The sequence below is a fragment of the Choloepus didactylus genome, chromosome 27 (genome assembly GCF_015220235.1).
Source record: "Choloepus didactylus isolate mChoDid1 chromosome 27, mChoDid1.pri, whole genome shotgun sequence".
NCBI classification, from domain to species: Eukaryota; Metazoa; Chordata; class Mammalia; order Pilosa; family Megalonychidae; genus Choloepus; species Choloepus didactylus.
The window spans coordinates 12,295,002-12,322,150 of record NC_051333.1 but is presented as its reverse complement, the minus strand read 5'-3'; the positions used below and the strand labels follow the sequence as shown (position 1 = coordinate 12,322,150).

Genomic DNA, 27,149 nt, shown 5'->3' with positions numbered 1-27,149 from the left:
TGTGACCTTCGCTCTCGCGGGGATTCTGTTTATTGTAGTCCGGATGCTGTGCCAGGTCCCAGGCACTTCCGCTGCAGGGGAGCGTGGTCGCGGCTATAAATTCTCGGGGGTGGGCGCATGAGCCCCGCCCTCCGCAAGCTCTCCGAGCTTTCTTGTCGGGTACCTGGGGACCGCAGGTGTCGGTCCTCCGCCTCGGGGAAGAGAAGCCGGGGCTAACCGTGGAAGTCGCAGCTGGTGGCGGGGGCAGCAGCTTGAGTCCTTGCCGTTTCTGGCAGGTCGCGCGTCTCCGGGTTTGAGGTGAGTCTGGGTCGTGCATCGCAGTGTTTTAGCGTCTTCCTGGCGCTCAGCAACCCGGTCCTACCTTCCCGCACCTTCCACACTCTCTGCCGTCTTCGGCGATGTTATCTTGGAAGAGTTCATTTCTGCGTTTTTCCTCTGTAAAATGGGGTAAATAGTTGTAAACCACCTAGTACGGATATTGTGAGAATTACTAGAACAGACGGGAAAGTGCTTTGAACCGACCCTGGCGCACACTAAAGAGTGGTCGGTTGTTACTATTCTTATTTCTTCCCGGAGAAGTGCTCCATCCCTTAAAGCCTTGGTGAACCGGGTGTGGGTTCGGAGTTCAGCTGTTGAGCCACGGGGCTTTCTCTGATTCCTGCAGCACGTGGGGTTGTTAGGGTTTCCTAATGATTATCCTCTCTCCCCTTGTTAGAAGGAGTGGGTCTCACCCACTGTGATTTTCCTGGGCCGGAGACACAGCCGTGTTATCTCCAGCCTCCTATGCGCCCTCGGCCGTGACTTCTCAAAGAGGGCTGCAGAGAGGAAGAAGTGACCTCTTGGGTCTGGGGATTATGCCGGATTTGGGTTCCTAGGTTCTTGACCGTGCCCCGAGAAAGAATTCAAGGGCACCGCACAGATTGAGTAAGAGGTAAAATGTTTATTAACGCATTTGAGAGATGTTCCAACCAAGGGTAGCTCCAAGACCAAAGAACACACCTGGCACAGAGTTGTCTATGCGTTTAATTGGGAACTTAACACTCAGGAGAGGAATCTTGCTGATTGGGGCTGTTCGGAAACAGTGAAGGCAGCGTTCTGCACAGAGAGAGCGAGAGACGTGGGGGTAGGGGTGTGGGGGATGGCTTATGAAGGTTTGTGACAACTGAGTCTCCCCTGAGATTTGGTTACAACAAGATCTCCGGAGGCTTGGTTACTAACAGGAATTAAGAGGAGGGAAGTTTTAATGCCTCCCCCGCCTGGCAGGGGAGGGTCCTGTTACCAGGTCATGTAGGTGGCTCCGTGTATATCAGTAATGGAGGAGGGGGCAGGATCTCATGCCCTGGGTCCTCACAGTCCACCCTGACACGGACTGTGTTGACCATAGGACAGACATTTCAGGATAAGAGAGAACAGAACACCAGGGGTCCCCCTCCAGCCAGAAATAACTACCCCACAAAGAGATGCTGACAATTGAAATCTGTGATCTTCAGTCTTATCTTCTGATGCATTGTATTCCGCCAGGCCGCCAAGGTGTTTCACACAGTTCAAGTCACGGGTTACAGTCCAAAAAAACCAGTAGCACCTAAAGGTGGCAAGTCCATGTAAACCCAACAGAGGGTTCAATTGTGGGCATGTGTCACAGCTGAGGCCCCTAGGGTGTTATGGGTGAAATGAAAGATGTTTATGGGGAACAGGCAGGGGAATTCATGCTGATCTAACAATGTACAAGTTAAGTTTCCATTAGTGGACAGAAGAGTTCCTGGGGAAGGGGTGCTAGGAGGGGGTTTTAGATTCCACACTTTTTCCCCCTGCAGTTGCAGGGAGTCTACTGGAGTTAAGTCTGTAGTTAGCTTAGGCATACTAAGTGTCCACAAAGTCATACATACATACAGTACCTTGAGGTATGAGGGATACCGGCTTAGTTATATGTACAGCTTTCGGGATTTTGAGTATAAACTGTGGCTTGATGCTTAAGTTTTGGGTGATTCCAATACACCATGGGCTTAGGATTCTCAACCAGTGTGGCTGCATTGGGCAGGACCATGACCATTCTATTAGGTTTTTTGGCTGGGAAGAGAAAAGAGACCAAAACTCAATCAAAGGAATTTTGTTGTGTGGCTGTGCGCAAGCGGGCTAAAGCCTAAGATGGCGACAACCCTGAACAAAGGAGGAGTACAATTTTTATAGCTTTTGGGAGGGGAGTTGGGGAATAATTGTTGGGGGTAAGATAGAGAAGTAAGGCGTTGAGGTCAGGGAATTGGTTGCTCAGGGTGAGTAAGATAAGGAGTTGATGGAGGATTGGTTTGCTCAGGGTAAGGTAAGGAGTTGACATCAGGGAGCTTATTACATTATGGAAAATTTTTGGTTTTGTTGTTGCTCAAACTGCCACATTAGCTGAGGGTGGGTTTTATGTAAATAGTCATGTCCGTTGTGGGTGCAGAGAGCTTCCTGGAATCTGTGCTAAGGGTGGGTTGTGTGTGTGTGTGTTGGGGGTTGGGAGTTCTGCCTGACACAATCGACCTTATTTTCTTCAATTTCTGATGCTTGTGATGCAGGCATGAGCAAATTAATTTCATTACCTTGTTGTGGTTGTAGCGTCGCTGGTCCCTTTACCTGTGTTTGCGGGGCTTACTTAGGTCCAGCCATTACTAAATCAGTGGGAGCAGGAGCAGCTGCTTGGGGCCGTGAATTGAGGTTGGTGAGGGTCGGATGCAACTGGCATGTCCACTGCTGTAGAGATTGCTTATTATCTTTTAACTGCTGCCCATTCATTCTTTCAGTTAACCCCGCTGCTGTGGGGTTGTAAGGGAAAGGAAATATCCATAAGACGTCCTGTTCAGTAGCCCAGGCTTGGATCAGTTGTCCAGTAAAAGGGGAGGGGGGGGACTTTATACCTGTCCAGACATGTGAGAACCCTGAAGAAGGCACTTGGCTTTTCTAGGCTAAGTATTGTAGCTCTTTGGTTAGTGTCATGGGTTCGTCTCTTTATACCTCAAATGTATGATCTTCATTAGAAAAGGCCCAAGCCTTATCAGGTTGTGATTAAATGGGTTTGGCCTTCATTAAGTAACTTCCCACTCAGTTAAGAGTATAGGGACAGACAATAGTTTAAAAGTAAAGAGCACTCAAGAATTCACCTTTAACACATTTTTTTACTGAAGGAGCACTTAAGGTAAAAGGAACAAGTTTACAAGGTAAAAATTAATTGATACATTACCAAGCCTGGGAGCCCCGGCTCCTCCACATGCAGCTGTTCATGAGATCAGAGAGCTTATAGCATCTTGATCTAGAATACCTTTAATTAAGTAATATTCTATTTTTACATTAAATGATGCTTGGTGAACATGAATGACTCATGAACGAAGCATCTTGATCCACAATTGGTTCAAGATCAAAGGAGGGTATCCGTAATGTTATTAGAAACTTAGCCTTGAATGCCTGTAAAACTCTGATAATATTTTTGCTAATTAAGCTATGGCTTCTGTAAGAGCAATATAACATACTTGTACTTGTACAAAGTCTAAAAATTAGAAGAGAGACTACTATTATTTATCTCTAACTTGTTAATATAGTTTTCTCATTTTATTCTGATTAGTTTACCATTACATCATATTGATAAACATACATTTGCTTATGGCTGTGTTCAACCTTGCTACATTATTTATGACTTACCTATGATTACAGTAACAGCTGCAGCCCATCCTGTTTTCACAGTGGACTAGGCAATTACATGTTATCTATATCTAAGAAGGTTGAGAAGGCCTTTCTACTTTCTTGAAAACATTCCCAGCTTTTTTTAACTGTTTAGCTTCTCCTTCAGTGTAATTTTATAATATGGGACTTGAAGTATATGAATCATCTGTCTCAGTTATTATAGTAAGGCCTTTTCACTTTTTGTCATTTGGAAATTGTACTTGAGTGTTTTACGTAAAAGTTCTGTTGAATATACTTCTATATTAGAAGGAATAATGGTTCTTTACTATCAGAACAGAAAACATTAGGTGGTATATGAGGGCAGCATAGAGAGAAGGCGTCAGCATCCTCATTATCAGATTCCTCAGTAGAGATATTATCCTGCCATATTAGCTTTCCCTACTGGGAAGGCCAGCAGCAGTCCAGTGGCTGCGCCTATGGCTGTAAAGGCATATTTTGCACCCTCTGGTAAGGGAAGGGACCCAGTATAGTCTGCTTGCCATCTGGTGGCCGGAATCTGCTCAAGGCTGATGTGTCCCAGTTGGTAAAGAAGTCATCACAGTGAACAGGAGAGGCTGGTGTCCACAACATCTTTCAGCTTTTGCCATGTGAGGGGCAACTGGAACTTCTGTGCCAGCCTCCACAGCCTGGTATCCTCAGTGTGCTTTCTTCCTATGTAGCTATTCAGCAGCCTCGTGCAATGTTAGCTCCAGGCTAGGAACTTTTGCTAAAGCATCTGCTTCAATATTGCCAGGTAAAGTGTCAGTGTTATGAGTAGAAACATGAAACACAATTACATTGCGCTTGTGCAGGTGGCCCATATGTCTTCTCCCATTTCTTTCCCCCAGAAGGGGTGGCCCACAATGGTCCATTGCTTTTGCTTCCACGTAGCCATCCACACTGTTAAGCCTGGTATACTGTCCAGTTGTCAGTAAAAACAGTTAGTGCATCTTGTGGTTCATGAACAACGACCATCCATACAGCCCTTAATTCAGCCCATTGGCTGCTTTGCATAGTCCCAGTTTCCCACCATATAGTATCTGTACTAGGTTGCACACTGCTGCCGTCCAGGTGGCAAGCTGCCTGTGTGCTGGTCCATCAGTATACCAGGCAGACTCCAGTATGCTGCCACATCCGTCAACCGTGGGCATGGGAACAGCCACCTTGGGAGGATCAGTAGGGTGCTCTTCATATAGAAACCTTGTCCCAGAATATCATGCATTTCTGCACTTCAGGGATGCTTCAGACACTGCGTGGCAGCAGATAGTCTTTCCATTTTGTCATAAGTGCTCAGCTGAGCACTCCCTGAATGAGGTTTATTTGCTTTGTCTTTTATCCATATCCCTGTATGGAGATACAGTACGCAATGACACAGCATCTTTGAGTTTGTCCTTTAACCTGCATCAGGGCCTTATAGGCAGCACATAGTTGTTTTTCTAAGGAGCTATATTGTAGCTTGGCCCCTTTCTAAAGCTGAGACCAAAAGCTGAGGGAAACTTCTTTTGCCTGTTACCTTTACCGCAAGACCCACCAAAAGCCAGTATCGGTACTGGCCACATCCAATTCACAAGGCATGTCTGGGTCCACCCCCCTTAAAGCTTCAGCCTGTGTGAGGGCTCTTTTAGCCCTTTCAAAGGCAGCCTGCTGAGGAACTTCCATTCCCATGTTTTCCCTTTTCTGAATGGGGTGTACAAAGATTTTAGGAGTTGTGCTAAATGGGGTATAAACGGTTTCCAACAACTCAACAAACCAAGGAAAGCCGTTGCTTGTTTAGGAATACATGGGGTAGGATAATTTTGCACTTTATCAACAACAACAGAGGGGACCAAACAATACCCAAGAATTTCCCCGACCAAACAACTCCCAGGAATTTGACAGAGTCCGCAGCCCATGCAATTTCTGCTGATTCACTGCCCAACCTCAGCTTTTGAGATGGGCTAGTACAGCTTTGGCGGTGGGCTCCAGTTCTGCAAGAGAGTTCTTGATTAACATAACATCATCAATATAATGAAAAAGAGTGACCTCTGCTGGAGATTTCCACATTTTAAAATCTTGGGCAACTAGACCATGCAAATAGTGAGACTATGGAGATATCCTTGTGGTGGCATGGTAAATGTCCATTGTTGTCCTTCCCACATGAAGGCGAATGCAGATTGGCTGGAGAGGTCTAAGGAAATACTAAAAAAAGCATTAGCCATGTCTAACACAAAATGAAACTGGCCTAAATGCATACTTATATCTTGTAACAAAGTAACTATATTTGTTACAGCTGCAAACAAAGGAGGAGTTACTTTGTTAAGCTCTCTATAATCAATACTCATTTGTCAGGTTCTGTTAGTTTTTCTTACTGACCAGACTGGGCTATTAAATGTGCTGTTAGTGGGGATTATAATGCCCACTCTAATTCCTTGAAGGCCCCCTGGTAACTTAAACTGACACACTGCTACTGTGCATCTGGGGGAGTGTGCTTTTACCAGTGACCACTTAGCATGTCCTCTTTGGACAGTTTGACCTCTCGGCACCAGAGATGGAATTCACCTACAGTTGTTTGCAAAGTGATATTCTGTAAAATATCAATTCCCAATATATATTCTTTGTTTTATTTTGCTTTGTTTTTAATAATAAATACAAAGCACGTTTATTGACCAAAAATTCTGGGATATGTAGGAAAGTATAAAGAATAAAATTAAGATCACCATGAATCCCACTGCCCAAGATAACCATTTACCCTGTGACGTGTGTGTGTATTTATTTGCATAATTGGGATGATTAGGTAGATTTTTTGTTGTTCTCATGAAATAGTTTAAACATTGGTAGAACAGAGAATATAAGGAACACTCCATTGCCTACTAGCCAAATTTAACAACTCAATGCTTGGTGTTCTTTGCTTCAGATGTTTTTGTAGTTAATGAAATAAACCATGGCAGATGGAGGTGAAGCCTCTGGGTCCTCCTTCCTCCTGGTTCTAGTCCCTTCTTTCCCTTTCCCCTGCCCAACCCCCCCCCCCCCCAGAGTTACCAGCTGCTCTGAAGGTGGTAAGTATTCTCCCTAGGCATGCTCATAGTAGACTGTTTTACATTTGTAGTTTCAAAAACGACATATAGTACTTTTAGAGTGATTGTGAATTTTATGTAAATGTTATTTTACTGTATGCATCTTTCTACAGCTTGCTTTTTTTAAAAAAATACAATTTTATTGAGACTGTTCACATACCATACAGTCATCCAAAGTGTACAACCAATTGTTCAGCATACCGTTATATAGTTGTGTTTTCATCATTCATCACCATAGTTTTTTTTTCAATTTTTATAACATTTTCATTACTCCAGAAAACGAAATAAAAAAGAAAATTCAAATCCTCCCATACCCTTAACCCCCCTTCCATTATTGACTCATAGTACTGGTATAGTACATTTGTTACTGTTGATGAAAGCTTGTTAAAATACTACTAACTGTAGTACATAGTTTGCAATATGTATATTTTTCCCTATATGCCCCTCTACTGTTAACTTATAGTTATAGTGTCATACATTTGTTCTAGTTCATGAAAGAGATTTCTAATGTTTGTACAATTAATCACGGACATTGTCTACCGCAAGATTCACTGTTCTATACATTCCCATGTTTTAACCTCCAACTTCCCTTCTAGGGACATATGTGACTCCAAACTTCACCTTTCCATCACATTCACACACCATTCAGCACTATTAGTTATTCTCAAAATAATGTGCTACTGTCAGCTCTGTCCATTTCCAAACACTTAAGTTCAGCATAGTTGAACAATCTGTTCAAAATAAGCAACTGCTCCCCATTCTTTAGCCTCATTCTGTATCCTGGTCACCTATATTTCATATCTATGAGTTTACATATTAGTTCATGTCAGTGAGACCATACAATATTTGTCCTTTTGTGTCTGACTTATTTCACTCAATATAGTGCCCTCAAGGTTTCTTCAATCTTTTTTTCTTTTAAAGATGGTTCTGTTCAGACAGCACATATTCTGTCCTAAGTAAACAATTAATGGTTCCCTGTATAATCATGTATTTATGCATTCACCATCACCACTATCTATATAAGGACATTTCCATTTCTTCCACAAAGAAAGAGGAAGAGTCAAAGAAGGTAGAGAGATGAAAGAGAAAAAAAGATAGCTAAAAAGTAACAATAGAAAAGATAAAATAAAGTGCAATAAAAGAGTCAGGCAACATTACCAATGCCAAGAGTCCCATACCCCTTCCTTATATCCGTCCTTCTTATAGGCATTTAGCTTTGGTATATTGCCTTTGTTACATTAAAGGAAGTGTAATACAATGTTTCTGTTAACTATAGACTCTAGTTTGCATTGATTATATTTTTTTCACAATACCACCCCATTTTTAACACCTTGCAAGGTTGACATTCATTTGTTCTTCCTCATGTAAAAACATATTTGTACATTTTATCATAGTTGTTGAGCACTCTAGGTTATACAGTCCCAGTCTTTATTTTCCCTCTTTCCTTCTGGAGTCCCATATGGCCCTAACCTACCTCTTTCAACCATACTCACAGTTGTCTTTGTTCAGTGTACTTACATTGTTGTGCCACCATCACCCAAAATTGTGTTCCAAACCTCTCACTCCTGTCTTTTCCTATCTGTCTGTCTTTTATAAGAGTTGGGAAATTTTCAGTGAATATGTCTTCTATTACTCTTTCTGCCCCCTTTCCCCTCTCTTCTTCTGGGATACCCATAACACATATATTTGTGCGTTTCATGTTGTCACTCAGCTCCCTAAGACCCTGCTTATATTTTTCCATTTTTTTCACCATCTGTTCTTTTGTGTGTATGAATTCGAATGACCTGTCTTCCAGTTCACTGATCCTTTCTTCTGCCTGTTCAAATCTACTGTTGTGTCCCTCCATTGTGTTTTTCATCTCCTCCATTGTGGCCTTCATTCCCATGAGTTCTGCCATTTGTTTTTTTAAGTTTATGAATTCTTCTTTATGGTCAGCCAGTGTCTTCTTTATATCCTTCAGCTCTTTTGCTATATCTTCCTTCATTTCATCAAATTTATTTAGCATTAGTTGCCTCCACTCCTGTGTTTCAGCTGAGCTATTAGTTTGTTCCTTTGGCTGGTCCATGTTTTCGTGTTTCCTGGTATGGCTTGTTATCTTAAGTTGTCTAGGCATCTGATTTTCTTGATTAGTTTATTTTGGAGCTGTTTTCTGTCTTTTACCTAGTGGTTTTCTTGTTGGTTGGCTTTGTTCTCTGGCCTCTGCTATTCAGTTCAACTTATTCTAGACCTCTAACTTAGGTTCTATTTAGTTGATCAGAATTTTTCCCCTCTTGTTTTTTCTGTTTCTTGCTCTGCCTCTATGTAACCTTTTTGTGAGTGGGTCTCCTCAGATGTGGTCGACCCTAGTCAGATTTTCTCAGTCTAGTTGAGGCCCAGGTCTAATTGGGAGGGTATGGAGTTTCCCTGAGAATGAGACCCTCCTATGAGGCCTTTAGAATTGGTGCTTTTCCTCTCCTGTCCAGCAGGTGGCGCTGGCCAGCCCGCAGCTTCCCCACCAGTGTAAGGAGGTGTGGAGCCTTTAGTTCTCCTGGTGACTGATCCTGTCGGAGGCGTGGCTGACTGAAGCCAGAATCTGAATTCCAGCCCCTGGGGTATGAATTCCCAGAAGGAGGACTGCCAGTTGAGCTGGACCTCCCTCCACTCTCCCAATCCTCAGAACTCCAGTTGTCTCTCAGGGGCACTATTCCCTTCTCTCTCCTCTTTGGGGCCTCTCCAGGTAGATTCCTTGGTCAGCCTGAGTTGCCAATTAAAGACGGGGGTGGAGGCCTTCAGTAGTGAATACGGAATTCAAAGACACTGTGGGTATTCTGTCTCCCCCAAGCCCAGCATAGTCCCTCAACCTGGGCTTTCCGATAGAAAATAACCACATATATTACTTTTAGATTTTAAAAAAAAAAAGTAGAAAAGAAATCAAGAAAAAGAAAAAAGGAAAAAAAAAAAAAAAAAGAGTCTCTTTTAAAAGTCTTTCCCCAGCCTGGAAGTTTTGTCAGTGTCAGAATAGAGCATTTAAAGATATGCTTTGGGCTATTGTCTGATAATTACTCTCCAACCGCTTCAGTTCCACCCCTGCTGGGGGTTATTGAAATACAAAAAGATAAGGGATCAGTGAGAAGCCAGAGAGACAAAATGTAGGGGAAAAAAAAATGGCTTTTTTGGAGTCTGGGAATGGGTGCCCGCTTTTACGTGCCCCCACTTCTCGGAGCCCAGCCCTTCTTTAGCACCCCAGCTCCCAAAGTTAGTTAATTAATTTGTTAATTAATTCTGCAGTTGAGGCTGGGTTGAGCCTCCCTTCTTGCCCTCAGCAGATTGCTGTTTTTTCCCCCCTTTCAGGGAGCCGGCAGCAAGACAGTCGGTGAGGTCTGGGTGGGGAGGGGCGCCAGACCCCTGGTCCGGGGAACTTACAATGTTCGCTGCGATCTCAGCTTTTCCTCCAATTCCAAACTTGTGTCCAATGTGTGACTGGTTACTGGAGACCCCGAAAACACTGTTTCATATAGTTCTTGGGTAATTGCCAGCTGCTCTAGGGGAGAGACGAAATTCTGCTCCTCACCACTCCGCCATCTTGCCCCACCTCTTTCCTATCTGTCTGTAGTGCTCCCTTTAGTATTTCCTGTAGAGCAGGTGTCTTGTTCACAAAGTCTCTCATTGTCTGTTTGTCAGAAAATATTTTAAACTCTCCCTCATATTTGAAGGACAGTTTTGCCAGATACAGGATTCTTGGTTGGTGATTTTTCTCTTTCAGTATCTTAAATGTATCACGCCACTGCCTTCTCGCCTCCATGGTTTCTACTGAGAAATCCGCACATAGTCTTAATAAGCTTCCTTTGTATGTGATGGATCACTTTTCTCTTGCTGCTTTCAGGATTTTCTCTTTGTCTTTGATGTTTGATAATCTGATTATTAAGTGTCTTGGTGTAAGTCTATTCAGATTTGTTCTGTTTGGGGTATGCTGCACTTCTTGGATCTGTAATTTTATGTCTTTCATAAGAGATAGGAAGTTTTCAGTGTTTATTTCCTCTATTATTAGTTCTGCCCCTTTTCCCTTCTCCTTCTGGGACACCCATGACATGTACATTCAAGTGTTTCATGTTGTCATTCAGTTCCCTGAGACATTGCTCATATTTTTCCATTCTTTTTCCCTATGCATTCTTTTGCATGTAGGATTTCAGATGTCTTGTTCTCCAGTTCCTGAATGCTTTCATCTGCCTCTTGAAATCTGTTGTATGTCTCCATTGTGTTTTCCATCTCTTGTGTTGTGCCTTTCATTTCCATAGATTCTGCCAGTTGTTTTTACAAACTTTCTATTTCTACCTTATGTTTGCCCAGTGTTTTCTTTATAGCCTTCATCTCTTTTGTCGTATCTTCCCTAAACTTATTGACTTGGCTTTTGAATTGATTTAGCATATTTATTTGAAGATCTTTAGTTAATTGTTTCAATTCCTATATCTGAGTTGAGGTGTAAGTTTGTTCCTTTGGGCCATATCTTTGTTTTTCCTAGTGTGATCTGTAGTTTTCTGTGGTCTAGGCATCTGGTTTCCTTGATAACTCCAAACAGATTTTCCCAGACCAGAACAGGCTCAGGTCTCAGAATGGGAATATAATCAGTGTCAGGTTTCCCTGAGGGTGTGTCTTATAAGATTAACAGACTTTCCTGTGAGGCCTCTAGGCACTGTGCTTTTCCTAATCTGCCCAGCAGGTGGCGCCTGTTAGTCTGTCACTTCCCAATGGTGTAAAGAGGTGGGGCCTCTTCAGTTCTCAGCTTAAGTTGTTTCTGTTTTGACTGTTTTCCCCCAGGCCCTGGGGTCTGAATTCTGAGGGCATGGTAGGCACTAGAGCTGGCCCCACCTCCTTCCTCTTAGGGAAGATACTCCTCCTAGGGGGTTATCTTCTGCACCTGAATTACTCCTTTGTCTCTCTGACTCTGTTAACTCCACCCCTGTCTGGGTCAGACACTGCAAACTGGAAATGGTTGATGTTTTCTCCACTGAGCCACTCAGATTGAGAGAGAGAAAAAGGGAAGAAAGCCCCTTTTCAGAGCCAGTCCATAGCCCCCCAGTTTTGCCCATCTGCCAGAGATAGCACCCAGTCTTCTGGGCTCTCTTTCCCGGGGCACAGGTATTTTCTGGCTCTCTAAGGTCAGCCATCTCTAAAAGCCTCTGCATTTTTTTTTTCTTATTTTGTCAGCCCCACCACCTCTCCACTGGAAGCGACCTCAGGGTAATTTGCTGCTTGTTAGCGGTTTGTCTTTGTAGTTTGTATTCAGCAACCCACATTTGTTGATTAAAACTCGAGTTGGAGCTAGATTGAGCTATATTCGCTTGCTCCGCAAATGCTGCTCTCTTCCACAGCGAGGTTTTGCAGTTCAGCCTGCCATGGGGGAGGGGGTTTCTGGCACAGTTCTGCAGTTTTTACTTACAGCTTTTATGCTGCTGTCTTGGCTATTCCACCCATTCCAGGCTGGTGTATGATGTGTGGACAATCACACTTGTCCCCAACAGTTGTTCCAGATTATTTGCTAGTTGTTCCTGGTTTTTTATTAGTTGCTCTAGAGGACTAACTAAATTCCATACCTCTCTATGCCACCATCTTGCCCCTCCTCTCCCAATATATATTCTTGAGTGGGAGATATTTACTTTGTTACTTTTGAGGTGGTAGCTGGCCAGTCTTGTGTTGCTTTAATAGTTTGTCTTCCATACCTGGCCATGGCCAATGTAGACCATCTGGGCTGTGACTGTTTTCTGTATATTAAAAGTACATTCTGCTCCAGTATCCACAAGTGCCAAAACTCCATGTTCATTAGCGGGGGACCAAAAAATAGTTCAATCAATATGTGGCTTCCGAGCCCCAGTGTCCCCATATATTGCTTGTATTTAGGGATCTTGCCTATCCCCTATGCAAGGGGAAAAGAGCCTTTCCATGCCGCCTTGGAAGGGGGAGTGGAGCATTAGCAAACCAGAATCCCCTTATTCCTCTTTCCTTGATGCTTGAATGTAGATGACGCACTTAGGTGAAGTCAGTTGATCCCCAGGTGCTGTTTATGCTGTTCTTCTCTTTATGGCCTGATTGCTACTTGGAATTTGCCTTTTTCTCATCAGCCAGCCACTGCTCTAATTCTAACCCTACCGAAGTAACATTGTCCCACCCTGAGAAGTCTTAACCTGCTGTGTATCACTTTTTCTATCAGTAGGACAGATTTCTTTCACCCCTTAGCAAATTCTTCTGCTGGGAAAGTGCTTAAATATTTGTAAAATAAACAGATTGGATGGGACATATGTTAATAAATGAGTAATAATAATTGACTAACATATTGAGTTCCAGGTATTCTAAGGTCTTTGTATGCGTTGATTAGCTTAATCCGCATAACTGACCTGTGGCAGGAGATTATTGTCCCTATTTTACAGATGATAGAGAAAGACCTTAAATTATTTGCCCAAAATAAAACATCAGGAAAGAGTTTGGACTAGTATTTGGACTCAGGCTGCCAGCCTTTATGCCTTTATGCCAGATTCTTCTTCAGCCCTAAGAAATGGGAATCTGTATGGGGGAGGGAATTTTTTTGGTGATAAATTAGGAAGATAATTTCAGACTCTTAAGTAGAGGACCTGAAGGGTCTGCTCATTTAATTGATTTCTTATTTTATGTTGCATTATAATGTGTATTTTGATTATAGAAGTAATGTGTGCTTATATTGAAAAATATGTGAGGAAGAAAGCTAAAAATTATCTGTAATCCCAGTATGCACAGATAATTGTAAAAATGCTAATGTTTTCCTCTTTAGTTTTTTCCATGTATATTTCTTTTTCTATGTTTTCAAGAATTCTAATCATACTTAACAATACTTTTATATTTGGTAAATGATGATTATGATAATTCACCAACCTATACAAATGTGGAGAAATGACTTAATGAGTTCTCATGTGACCATCTATCCTTGTCCATCTTCAACCCTTGTCAACGTTTTGCCAATCTTGTGTTGTCTCCATCAATCTCCCTCTCCCTTTTTTTTTTGTGTTGTCTCCATCAATCTCCCTCTCCCTTTTTTTTTTTTGAGTATTTTAATACAAAGTCTTTGAGTCAAGATATCTTAAAATGGATTATCATAAATGCATTTGGGCCAAAGGGGAGGGGAAATTAACAACTGCAGGGTTTTCAGGTGATAACCAGAAGGATTGTAATTCCCCAGGAAAGCCAGGGTATCAAAAAATTGCAGTTAGATAATCAAGATGATACATTGCTTATTTGAAATTTAACTTATGACAGTGTTGGCAGAGAGATGTTATTCAGTAAAGTGTTGATGGTTGGTGCATTTGTTCAGTTGGCAGCTGGATGTAGAGGCAACTTGCAGCTCTGTGAGATTGTTTCCTGGATTCCTGAAAATAGATTTTAGGTGATAAAACAGATTAAAAGTGATCTTTACATCTATTTCTTGCCCTTTGTCTCCCTCTCTTTTGACTGGGTGGAGAAGACATTGCTTTTCCTGAGTATTTAAAATTGATAAACTGTTGATTGTTATTACATGCTTAGAAACAAATTTACTTAGGAACAAACCAGGACTAATACATCATTTCTGTACTGTTTTCCTGGTCATAATAACAAGGGTGTGAATAACAAGAGTTAACATTTATTGGGGGCTTACTATGCGTCAGGCTGAGTTTCCAAGGCTTTTCATGTATTGTCATTTACTCTTGAAAGTATCCCTATGTTATAGGTGAAGCACAAGAAGATAATTGATTTATAAATATCACTCAGACAGTAACTGACAGTGCAAGAATTGAAACCCTGGCAGCCTGATTCTGGAACAGTCTTGTTGGCCAACAGTGTCTAAGGCCTTAAAGATAAAGACTGAGAAACAGAGAGAATGGCAGAAGACGAAGGAGAAGTAACTAGATGCAGCGTGGAATCTTAAAAAGGGTCCTGGAGAGAGAAAACTAGTAAGAGCAAAACTGACAAAATTGAAGTAAGGTCTGAAGTTTAGTTAGTAATATTGTACCAATGCTAATATCCAGGTTTCAGTCACTTTCCAATAGTTGTATGAGATTGTTCTAGTTTGCTAATGCTGCACAGTTATAGTCTTAAGGCCATAACGTGTCCATCAACAAAGTGTACCTTCACCGGAGGATGGCCAATGGCATCCGGAAAACCTCTGGTAGCTGGGAAGGCACATGGCTAGTGTCTGCTCAGAGTTCTGGTTCCAAAATTACTTTCTCCCAGGACATTCCTCTCTTAGGCCACAGCTTCTCTTCAAACTGTCACTCTCGGTTACTCTTGGGGCATTTGTCCTCTTTTAGCTTCTCTGGAGCAAGAGTCTGCTTTAAATGGCCGTCTTCAAAATGTCTCTTATCTGCAGCTACTGTCTCTCAGCTTCTTCAAAGTGTCCCTCTTGGCTGTAGCCCCTTTTCAAAATGTCACTCAGCTGCACTTCAAAATGTCACTCACAGCTGCACTGAGTTCCTTCTGTTTGTCAGCTCATTTATATGGCTCCAGTGATTTAATTTAGACCCACCCTAAATGGGTGGGGCAACATCTCCATGGAAATTATACAATCAGAGTCATCACCCATAGCTGGTGGGGCACATCACAGAAACACTCAAAGAATTACAATCTCAGTACTGATACGTCTGCCCACACAAGATCACATCAAACATAGTGGCGTTTTGGGGGACATAATGCATTCAAACTGGCACATTCCACCACCTGGACCCCAAAATGACATGATCTTTCCATTTACAAAATACATTCACCCCATCACAATATCACAAAAATTTAAATCATTTCAGTAACAATGTTAGGTATAAGATCCCAATAAATCGGTTATGGGTGTTGTCTGTCCAAAAGCAAAATTCCCCTCTGACTGTGGGCCTGTAAACTTAGAACAAGTTATGTGCTTCCAATATACAAAGGAGGGCCATTCATAGGATAAACATTCCCATTGCCATAAGGAGAAACTGAAAGGAAAACAGGGTTAACAGGACCAAAACAGTTCCTAAAACCTGCAGGACAAACTCCATTAGATTTCGAAGTCTGAGAGTCATTTACAGAACAATGTTGCATCCTTGGGGCTTGAGAGAGCGGGAGTCTAACCCTTCCTAAGGGCCTTTGCAGCAGCCCTTTCCTCTCCAAATGCTTAGGTGAGTGCTCCAACATAGCCACACATTGGGGAGACCACCTTCTCGGCCCCACCCTCCTCAAACATCGGGGCAGCTCCCAGATTCCTTTCCATCTCCGGGGCACATGCTCAAACCCTTTCAGAACAGTGGGGTGGTAGCCAGGCTCTCCCCAATTCCCTGGGAATGTGCTCCACCCTCTTTGGGGCCTGGGGTGGCAAAACTCTTCCAGAGCATTGAGGTGGAAGGCCCACCCTCAATCTCTGGGGCAAACTCACCCTTTCCATGCGTGTGGGCTGCTCCACTCTCCCAGCCCAAGGCCTCTTGACTCCAGACCTCAACCTTCACGGCTCTGTCTTTGAAGAAATTTTTCCTTCAGTTTGTTCCTTGTCTTTCTCCTCCAGTCCTGACCAGCAGCAGCTCTGTCTATAAAGATCTCACAAAAATTCTGTTGGCTTTGCATGAAGCACACAGGGGTCAAAGCCATCAGACAATAGGACTTTCCACAAATCCTTTCTGCTTAACTCCTTTTCCAATCTTGGCTTGTACTGAAATGGCGCCTGGGTTCCATGTTTGTTTACATCCTCACATTGGGCTGTAGCTTCTCGGGTTTTACCCCCTGGAAGCCCAGAGTTTTTCAGGCATCGATTTCTGGTTTCTTTGAAACCAAGGGTTTATTTCTCAGCTTATCTCTGTCCTCTCGCATTTTACTATAAGCTGCAAGTAAAAGCCAGGCTACTTCTGTATTTTGCTTGGAGATCTCATCAGCTAAATATTCCAGGTTGTCGCTTTCAAATTCTGCCTTCCATCCAACACCAGGTCTCAATTTTGCCAAATTCTCTGCCAGTTTAAAACAAGGATGGCCTTCCTTCCAGTTTGCAGCAACACATTCATCATTTCTGCTCAAGGCATCATCAGAAGTATCTTTAGAGTCCATATTTCCACTGTTGACTATAGTCCATCATTTGCAATAGGTATGATTTTTTCCCGTATCACTCCAGGATGCCAAATTTTTAAGTAATCGAGCCAATCAGAATTAATGACTTCTCATAGGGAAAGGTGGATTTCTCAAGACAGAACGTTGGACAGCCTCTAAAATGTGGATGTCCTGAAAGACTCCTTTATATAAAAATGATGACAAAAATGTATCTGCCAAGGAATTGAAAACAGGTCCTGAAACAGATACATGTACACAAGGGTTCATAACAGCATATTCACAGTAGCCAAAAAGTAAAACAGTATCAGTGGGTGACTGGACAAAGAAGTTGTGGTCTTTCCATTCAGTGGAATGTTTTTTAGCCATAAAAAGGATTGAAGTGCTAATAGAGGCTACAAATTGGATGAACCATGAAATGAAAAAGAAGGAAGCCAGGTACAAAAGCCCACAGAGTGTGATTCATTTATATGAATATCCAGAATAAGTAAATCCATAGAGACAGGCTGCAGATTGGTGGCAACCAGGGATTGGAGAGAGGGAGGAATGGGGGAGCAACTGCCTAATGGGTTCAGGGCTTTCTTTTTGAAAATGTATGGGGGCTGTATACAGTGGGTGGTTGCACAACATGTGAATGTACTAAATGCCACTTAATCATTCACTTTAAAATGGTTAATTTTGTGCTGTTTGTATTTTACCTTGATTTTTAAAAATGATGACAAAAGACATCATCAAGTATGATGTTATGATTCACAGCAATCTGCTTTTTTACAGCTGCAGGGAAACCACATGAGTTTTGCACCTTCTCCAACGTTTAACCCTCAACAACCCTGTGAGGTAAACACTATTATTCTTATTTGGCAGGTGACTGATGTGGTACCAGGAGGTTAATTAACTTAACCTAGGTCAGTTATTAGCAGTACCCAGATTTGACAAGAACTTCTTGCCCCAGAGTCCACTCTTGTAGCCAGTACATTCTACCACCTTTCATTTCCCACAATGCCCAGGAGGAGAACGATAGCCCTGGGAGCTGCAAGGGGCTCTTGTGTTAGGCTTGTGCTTAGAGTTGGGCAGGTTGTCCACAGCTCGAGGGCTCCTGGCCCAGTGGTCAGTTATATGTGCTGAAGGAGGGGTCCCTTTTTTAAAAAAATTCACGTGGACTAGGGCCTGTGTCTCATGGCTCCTTTCTCCATTCCCAGCTCTGCCTGCCCAGGCCTCTTACCTCCTCCAGAGGAGCAAAAGGAAATGACCAGGTTTCAGGTGAGTGGAGTTCTGATGTTTGTCTCTTAGCATAACATCTCTTTTCTCAAAGATTAGATATTTTTTTTTCTATTAATAGTGAAAGAGAGCAGGTATTTGGTATATGCTAGTGACTTGCTTTTTTATTCCATTTATTGTTTTTGCTTATAGCATTTCTTTTCTTTTTACTGTTGGTTTGTTTTATTTTATCATCTTTTTTTCATGCTTCATAGTGTAAAAATTCATAGATAGCAAAAACCCCACAGTACTACATTGCTTGCCAGTCAGCTGTTTTCTCTACTGTGCATGAATAGCTAAAGGAAGTTCTCTAAACAGAAGGGATAGAGAACAGAAGGAGGCTTCAGACTTCAGGAAGGAAGAAAGAACAGTGGAATGGGTAAAAACAGAGGTAAATATGATAGACTGGCCTCTTTTTTTTTTTTATTTTGAAATAATTCCAAACATATAAGGCAGTTGCAAATATGTTATTACGTTTGATTGTTGAAGCAAAAATGATAACATCTGATGTGGGTCTAAATGTATGTGGAGGAAACATTTAAGAAAATTATAAGTGGGGTAGGGTAAAGGGACTTAAATGGAAGTGTAGGGTTCCTATATTTCCCTTGAATGGCTAAATGTTGCCACCAGTAGACTGTGATATGTGTATATCATGTAATACCTAGAGCGACTACTAATAAGGCTACAAAAAAGAGATTCCAGTGAAGGTGCAAAGACAGTAGAGAGAGGGCCCATGGACTCTCTCTACCAGTGTCCCCCATGGTTACACATTAAGCACTTATAGTACAATATCCAAATCAGGAAATTGATGTTCATGTAATGTGCGTGTACAGCGCTGTATCATTTTAGCCCATGTGTAGATTTGTGTAACCACCACTTGCAGTCAAGATACAGAACTATTCCATCAGCAGAAAGGTCTCCTGCAACCCCATCATAGTCACATCACTACTCCCCTCTTCCACCATCCCTAAACCCTGACAACCACCAATCAGGTGTCCATCTCTAAAATTTTGTCTTTTTGAAAGTGTTATATAAGTGGACTTTTGCAATACGTAGCATTTTGAGATTGGCTGTTTTCACTCAGCATCTAGTCATTAAGGTCCATCCAAACTGTGTGTGTATCAATAATTCATACCTATTTACTGCTGAGTGGTATTCTTTATTCTGGTGTACTGCAGTGCGTTTAACCATTCACCTGCTGAAGGACATGAGGATGTTCCTATTTTAGGCCACTTAGAATAAAGCAGCTTTGGGCAGTCATGTACAGGTTTTTGTGCGGATATGTTTTGATTTCTCTGGGATAAATGCCCAGGAGTGTGGTTGGTGGCTGGAATGCTGGGTATATGCTTGCATTTTTATATTAATGTAGCCATTCCTGCTTTCTTAGGATTAATGTGGCTAGTGCCACCGAGAAACTGAATTTTAAATTTTATTTTGTGTTTCTGTGATTTACATGTCCACAGCTGCATGTAGTTTAAGGCTACCAAATTGGACAGCACAGTTCTGAGAATATTAAATCAGTAGGATCTTCTGATGTGTGTACCGTTATGCAGATGAACAAATTGAGAGTTTAAGGAATGTTCCTAAGTTTATGTGGTTAGTAAGAGGCAGAGCTTTGGAACTTAAACTGAGGTGTTGTGTTTTGAAAAACTATGATCTTAACTTCGGCACTCTCAGTTCTCTCGTAGATGGTTATCATAGGTAAGTGGCCTGCCTTCAGAACACAGAGGATGATTTGTGTAACTCCCCATTAAGAGTGAGTGAAGGTCTTTGGTTTGTCAAAGTCCAACAAAGTGACATTACGTAGGCTTAGTGAGTGTATGAGTAAGAAAGGAAAGATGGAAATTATCAGACTGAGTTGGAAGTAAATTGACCCAACTTGCTGGGTTAATTTGGGAGTATCAATTAAATCATGAAACGCATGTTCTCCATGATTCAAGAGTTATGGTTCTACAGCCTAAATGGTGGCACCGAATTAAATATACAGGGATTATTTTTTAATTGCCCAAACTTTTGATGTGATTGTGGAAAAGTCACATATGGAATAGGGAAGAGGAGGAAATTACTTACAGTTGACTCAGATTCCCCAGAATCCAGAACAGCTTCTCACACATCTCACTGCTGCCCTTCGTCCAGTGGACAGTGGATGTAAGATTGATGTGTGGTGTGTTTGGCATTGTAGGAGGCAGTGACATTCAAGGATGTAGCCGTGGTCTTCACCAAGGAAGAACTGGGGCTGCTGGATGCTGCGCAGAGTAAATTGTACCAAGATGTGATGGTGGAGACCTTCAGGAACCTGCTCTCTGTGGGTGAGGAGAGGAGCCTTGTAATCCTAAATGTCAGCCCCCCGGATTGTCTTTGTGTCCTCAGGTGTTTAAGACTCTGAACACTTGACATGCTTTCCTGAACTTGGGGATCTGAGTTTCCTAATTCCTTTGGGAAAATTTGTCTATCCCTTTTCTATTTTTCTCAAAATGCCATTGTGACGTATTGTTGGGTTAGGAAAATCAGTTAGTGAGTTGCGTCATTCTCACATTTGATAAAATAGAAAAGAGTAGAAATTTCATAGCTCCTTCTCAGGAACTGCCATAGTGCAACAAAAACTGAGTAATGCAGGGAAGGAGATGTGATAAAAATAGATGATGGTTAGAATCAGGTCATTTGATCACTTGATGCAGTGATGAATATTTATGGATTTGTATACTAGATCACAACATAAAAGGTATTTAATACAATAAATTGCCATCAGGATTTTGAGAAATACTACTTAGAGCTTATATTAGGTTCCTAGGGCTGTGCTTACAAATGACCACAAAGTAGGTGGATTAAAACAACTGAAAATTTATTCTTCCTTAGTTATGGAGGCCAGAAGTTCACCACTAAGGTGTCAGCAGGGCCTCACACCCTCCAAGGCTCTAGAGAAGAACCCTCTGGCCTCTTCCAGCCTCTGGAGGCTCCTCGCCTTCCTTGGCTTGTTGCAGTGTCTCCAGTCTCTGCCTCCATCTTCACATGGCCTTTTCCCCCCTTGCCTTTTTATTTTTTTTTTCACCCTCTCTGCCTCTCAGTTTTCTTTAAAGCCACTGGTTGCTGGATTTAGGGCCCTCCCCCAACCAGGATGATCTCCTTTCAAGATCTTAATTAGCCATTTTAAAGTTAGCAATTCAGTGGGATTTAGTGTATTCATAATATTGTGCAACAGACACCTCTATCTAATTCTCAAACTTCATAAGAGAAGGAAACTTTTGATGATGGAGTCATACATGCAACATGAGCATTCAGGTGAGAACTGTGCAGCCAAATCATTGCAATTAACAGCCCCGGATTTGTCACCACCTCTTTGGATACTACCTAGCCTAAGCATCATCTTTCATTACTCTGCTTTGATTAGACTAGCTTTCTCACTCCCTCCCTGCTTCCACTTTTGTCTACTTAGAGTCCATTCTCTACACAGTAGCCAGAGGAATCCTTTCAAATGTAAGTCAGGTGATGTCGTTGCTTTGCTGAGACAGTTTCATGGCTTCCCATTTCACTTATTAAAATCCAAAATCCTTAGAGTGGCCTCTAAGGATCCTACATGACTTGTCTACCCACTAGCTCTCTGAAATCATTTCCTATGCTGTGCTCCTCACTCAGTCCCTTCCAGCCAGAAGGAACTGCTTTCTGCTGAGAAGACTGAGGGTAATGCCTTTTACCTTACCTATTTGATTGAAAGGATCTATGAGGCCCCCACTTAAACTCTTTAGAGGGCCTTATATCTGACGGAACAGTACTCTGAGGCACCAATTTTGATCTTTCTGAAGTCTCAACAAAAGCTTTTACAGTCAGGCCTGTAACTTTATCTTTAGACAGTGTTTTCCTGAGAATGCCCAGGATTTAATCTTTACTCAGAAGCTATTTCTTGATTTTGACGTCATTCACCATCAATGTATCAGGCTCAGGATATGAAAAACCAATTATTGAGTACCCTTCATTCAACAGTCCTTCCTTTAGCTAATATTTCTCTTCTAATATTTTATTATAACGAGGAAGAAGAAACTAGGCAGCACCTTCACTCACTGGCTAGAGCACCTAGAGTTTATGAAGTGCGTTTTTTACTCTCCACATAATGCAGGCAAGAGCTTTGCTAAATTTTCTGCCTCTACATAATGAGGACCCCTCCCCCCTTCTTCCAGTTTCCAGTAATATTTTCTCACTTCCCTTTAAATGTACTTTACAGCCTCCTCAACATCCAGACTTCTATGAAAAGTCTCAAGGCACTTCACTAATACTCTCTTAAAAGGCTACCCAGGTTTCATCTGCTATGCCTGGTTCTAATGCTTCTCCCACAATCTTTTAGGCTTTTGTTATGAACGAACCCCAAATCCAAAGTCTGTATTTTTTACCTATTGCTATATAACTAATCACCCCCCAACTTAGCTTACTACAACCAATGTTTATTACCTCACACAGTTTCTGAGGGTCAGAAATTCAGGAGCACTTTAGTCTGGCTCAGCATTCCATGAGGTTGTAGCCAAGATGTTGACTTGGCCTTCAGTCACTTGAAAGCATGACTGGGGTAGAGGATGTGCTGTGAAGTTAGGCTCCTTCACGTGGTTTGTGGCCAGAGGCCTCATTTCCTCACTGGCTCTTGGCAGCAGGCCTGTGCTTGCTAATTGGACTTCTCCCTAGAGCTGCCTGAGTCTCCTCAAGCCATGGTGCCTGTTTTCCCCCAGAGCAGTTGAACCAAAAGAGCAGGAGGGAGAAGACACATGTCCTTTAAGACCTAGCCTTGGAAGTGACATACCATCGTTTCTGCCATAGTCTATTGATGTCACCGACTAATTCTGATAAACCGTAGGAGGGGAATTTAAAAAGGTAAGAATACCCGGAGGAGTCATTGGGAGCATTATATGGTGTCTCCACAGCATCTTTTGGTATATGCCATTACATATCTGTGAAATCTAGAACATAATATTTGTCACTCAGTTTTACCCCAAAATTCGTAAAGATTAAGTAGCAAAAATTATCAGAGGTTTACTCCCATAGCAGGTGTCACTATGAGAATGAATTTCCAAATTTTTTTCAGGTTATAATGCTGACCAGCTGAATATTATATGCTATGAATTCATTGAAATTCTTTCAAATATAGCTCATTTGACATGTTGATTTAATGACTAAATTAAGGAAATAAAGACACCATCTTATGGGTTCTTTATGGGTCGAGGAGAGATTTTCCTTTGTAAATATATTCTTTTTCTGAGGACATCCCTGTTCTTCAACAAGGGCATTCTTGGCATCCTATGATAATCCATCTGTATATACTAGTAGATCAATTCAGGCTTTTCTATATGTTTTGCACTTGCTTGCCACACACAGACTTGCAGATTGTACTATTCAGCCCAGGTTTCGAAGTATATGAATAGTCAGGATTATGTAGATCCCGTAAACCTGCTGCAAAAAAAGAGGAAGGATTTTTAAGTGAATATTCTTGTGGTCACAGAGGAAAATTTCTCTTCTACTAAGTTTTTGTGGGATTTCTTTTTGTTGCAATGCAGTCTCCTTATTTCTAACTTTGACAACGTACATAAGACTTGTATAGTTTCTAAATGTGTCCCGTTAAAGAGGGGTAGGAGCCTGGTGACTACTTCTTTCTTTGTATAGGCATGCAAAACCAATGATAAAGTCAAGCTGAACTTCCCATTGGTTGAATATGGTCTCCCAGTGTGGTCTGGTCTACATGTGAAGTGTTTTTTTCTGTGAGCAATCACTTGTCCTCATTATCATTTCTGAATTCTCCTTATCCTTCCAGCACACAGGAATCAAAATGAGATAGAGACTCTTCAAGAAGTAGCATTAAGGTACCTTTTACATGAAGATCTTATCTGCTGGCAGAAGTGGGAACAATTTACAAGTATATTAGCCAGAAATCAAGATGCAATAATAAATCTTCAAGACAAGAGGTCTGAGATGCTAAAACAAGGTGATTCTCCCTGTCATATATGGGCAGGAGTATCTATTCAGAGTTCTGAAGATGAGAACTATGTAATGAAGTTTCAAGGGGAGAATTCCAGTAGGAATCAAAATAAAGAGTTCCCAAATGGGACCACCTGGGACTTTTTTAGGAAAATATATCTGAGACAGTCACAGAATTATCAAATGGATGTAAGAAATAAACAGTGTAAATATGATCAGTGTGTTATGAAAAGAGACCCTCATCACCACGATGATCACAGAGCACACGTAAGAGAGAAAGTGTTTAGCCATAATAATTGTGGAAAAGACTTGAAATCATCACAGCACAGTGTAATCCACTCAGGAGTGCAAACATCTGGTGAGAATGGAAAAGGAAAGAGCATTGACTCTAGTCTTGAAGTTCATCAGCAGTTGCACTTAGGAGAGAAGCCTCATAAATGTATTGAGTGTGGAAAGGGCATCAGTTATAGCTCAGTGCTTCCCATTCATCAGAGTGTTCCTATAGGAGAGAACTACTATAGGAAAGATGGGGGTGGTGAGGGCCTCAGTCAGAGTTCACATCTTCAAACTAATGAGAAAGTCAACACAGGAGAGAAACCTTACAAATGTCAGGTGTGTGCTAAAAGCTTCAATCAAAGCTCTTCTTGTTCTGCTTATGAACTCATTCACATAGGAGAGAAGCCATATAAGTGTGGTAAGTATGGGAAGCACTTCAATCATAGCTTAGATCTTAACATTCACTATGTGAACAACATTGTAGAGAAATCCTATAAATGTGATGTGTATAATAAAAGTTTCAGTCAGACATCACACCTTCTCAGCCATCAGATAGCCCACAATGAAGACAGAGCATACAAATGGGAAGAATGTGATTGGATACTTAATTGGAATTCTGGTCTTCATCAGAGAGTCCACACTGGAGAGAAATCATATCAATGTGATGTGTGTGGTAAGGTCTTCAGGAGGGCCTCACATCTTCAAGCCCATCAGAGAATACATACTGGAGAGAAACCATACAAATGTGGTGTGTGTGATAAGAACTTCAGCCGTGATTGCAATCTTCAAGCCCATCAGAGAGTCCATACAGGAGAGAAACCATACAAATGTGAGACATGTGGTAAGGAGTTCAATCGGAATTCACATCTTCAGGGTCATTGGAGAGTCCACACAGGAGAGAAGCCATACAAATGTGAGACATGTGGTAAGGGCTTCAGATGGAGTAAAGATCTTCAAGCCCATCAGAGAGTCCACACAATAGAGAAACCATACAAATGTGCAACATGTGGTAAGCACTTCACTTGGTTTTCCAGTCTTCGTGCTCATCAGAGAGTTCACACAGGAGAGAAGCCATACAAATGTGAAACATGTGGTAAAGTCTTCAGCTGTAATTCAGATCTTCATGCCCATCAGAGAGTCCACACAGAAGAAAAACCATTCAAATGTGAGACATGTGGTAAGGACTTCACTCGGATTTCAAATCTTCATGCTCATCAGAGAGTGCACACAGGAGAGAAACCATACAAATGTGAGACATGTGGTAAGGCCTTCAGATGGAGTTCATATCTTCAAGGCCATCAGAGAGTCCACACAGGAGAGAAACCGTACAAATGTGAGACATGTGGTAAGAACTTCAATCAGATTTCAAATCTTCATGCACATCGGAGAGTTCACACAGGAGAGAAGCCATACAAATGTGAGACATGTGGTAAGGCCTTCAGCTCCAGTTCATATCTTCAAGCCCATCAGGGAGTCCATACAGGAGAGAAACCTACAAATGTGAAGAGTGTGGGAAAAGCTTCATTTTGAATCCTTATGATCGTATTCATCAAAGGGTCCACATGGGAGAGAAACCCTATAAATGTGGCATATTTAGTAAGAGCTTCATTCAGTCCTCACATCTTGAAGCACATCAGAGAGTCCATGTTGGAGTGAAACCATAAAAATGTGTTTTTTTGTGGTAAGGGCTTTAGTCAGTGTTTGTTCAAGTTCATCAGATAGTCTGTTAATGTGTTAAAAAAGAATACACATGATGATTTTGGAAAAGGTGACCTTCAGAACCTAGACTCCTCATTTTCACCAGAAGATCCTCACAGCTGAGAATATTTTTCAAATTTAGTGTTTTAAGAATTCAAGAATGAGCTGAGTTTTTCAGTTATGAGTTCTATTGAAGACTACCTATTGTATGAGTAAGGCCAGTATTTCAACCAGAGCTCTAATTTTCACAGTTATTAGGAGAACACACAACAGATAAACCCTATAATGGTTTCACATTCAACAGAGTCTGCACAGGGGAGAGAACTTAAAATGTTGAGTAAGGTCAAGACTTAAGAAAAAGTATAACGATGGACATGACAAAATCCATGTGCACTAGAATATATGTATGCATGAATGTGTGTTTGTGAGGGTGTGTGTGTGTGTGGTTGTATGTTTTGTTTTAAGGATTTGGCTCATCTGACCATAGGGGGTGGCAAGTCTGAACTTCATAGGGTAGACCATATGCTGGAAGCCATGGCAGAGGTGATTTTGAAGTCCTTAGTTTGAATTCTCCAGAGGAAACTGGCTGGCTGGAAATTCCAGCAAGAATCAATGTTGAAGTTGAAGCAGAAATTCTTCTTTCATCTGAAACACTCAGTTCTCATTTTAATCCCTCCTCCTGATTTGATGAGGAGATAGCCTGTTTGCCCACAAAAAAATCTCTTTTGTTGATGTAGGTGAATCAGCTGGTTGTAGATGTAGATCCCCTTTGTGAAATACCTTCATGGTAACCAGTAGGCCAGTGTTTGACCAAACACTGGGCACCATAACCAAGGCTAATTGACACATGAAATTAATCCTCATAGCAGTATCATGGATGCCACTCGTTCCACATTAATGTGGCTACAACATGAGGGATGGTCTGACATTATTGGAATTCAGTTGAGCAAGAAATAAATTTTATTGCTTTAAATAAATTTCAGTGTTTGTGGTATATTCCAATTCTGATAAACACAAAGGGTCTTAGTAGCAGCTGTTTGTGTATCTGAGAAGGTAATTCCTATAGCTAGCTACCACTCTTTCATTTTGAAACAATTACTGGCAAACTTACATCAAAGATACGAGTACATTTACACAGAACTTTATTTTTCTCATCTATTTGAGAATAAGATGCCATGATGC

The 27,149-nt window shown here is 41.7% G+C and overlaps 1 protein-coding gene across 1 annotated transcript; it reads left to right on the top strand.

Moving 5' to 3' along the window:
• Positions 1-51: 51 nt before the first annotated feature.
• LOC119521050 (zinc finger protein 233-like) lies at positions 52-26,944 on the top strand. Its single transcript, XM_037819040.1, is given in 6 exon segments — positions 52-297; positions 17,559-17,621; positions 17,984-18,044; positions 20,224-20,350; positions 23,830-25,758; positions 25,761-26,944. Coding segments are annotated over 4 exon segments (2,244 nt in total). The 5' UTR covers positions 52-297; positions 17,559-17,621; positions 17,984-18,029; the 3' UTR covers positions 25,934-26,944.
• The last annotated feature ends 205 nt before the right edge of the window (positions 26,945-27,149 follow it).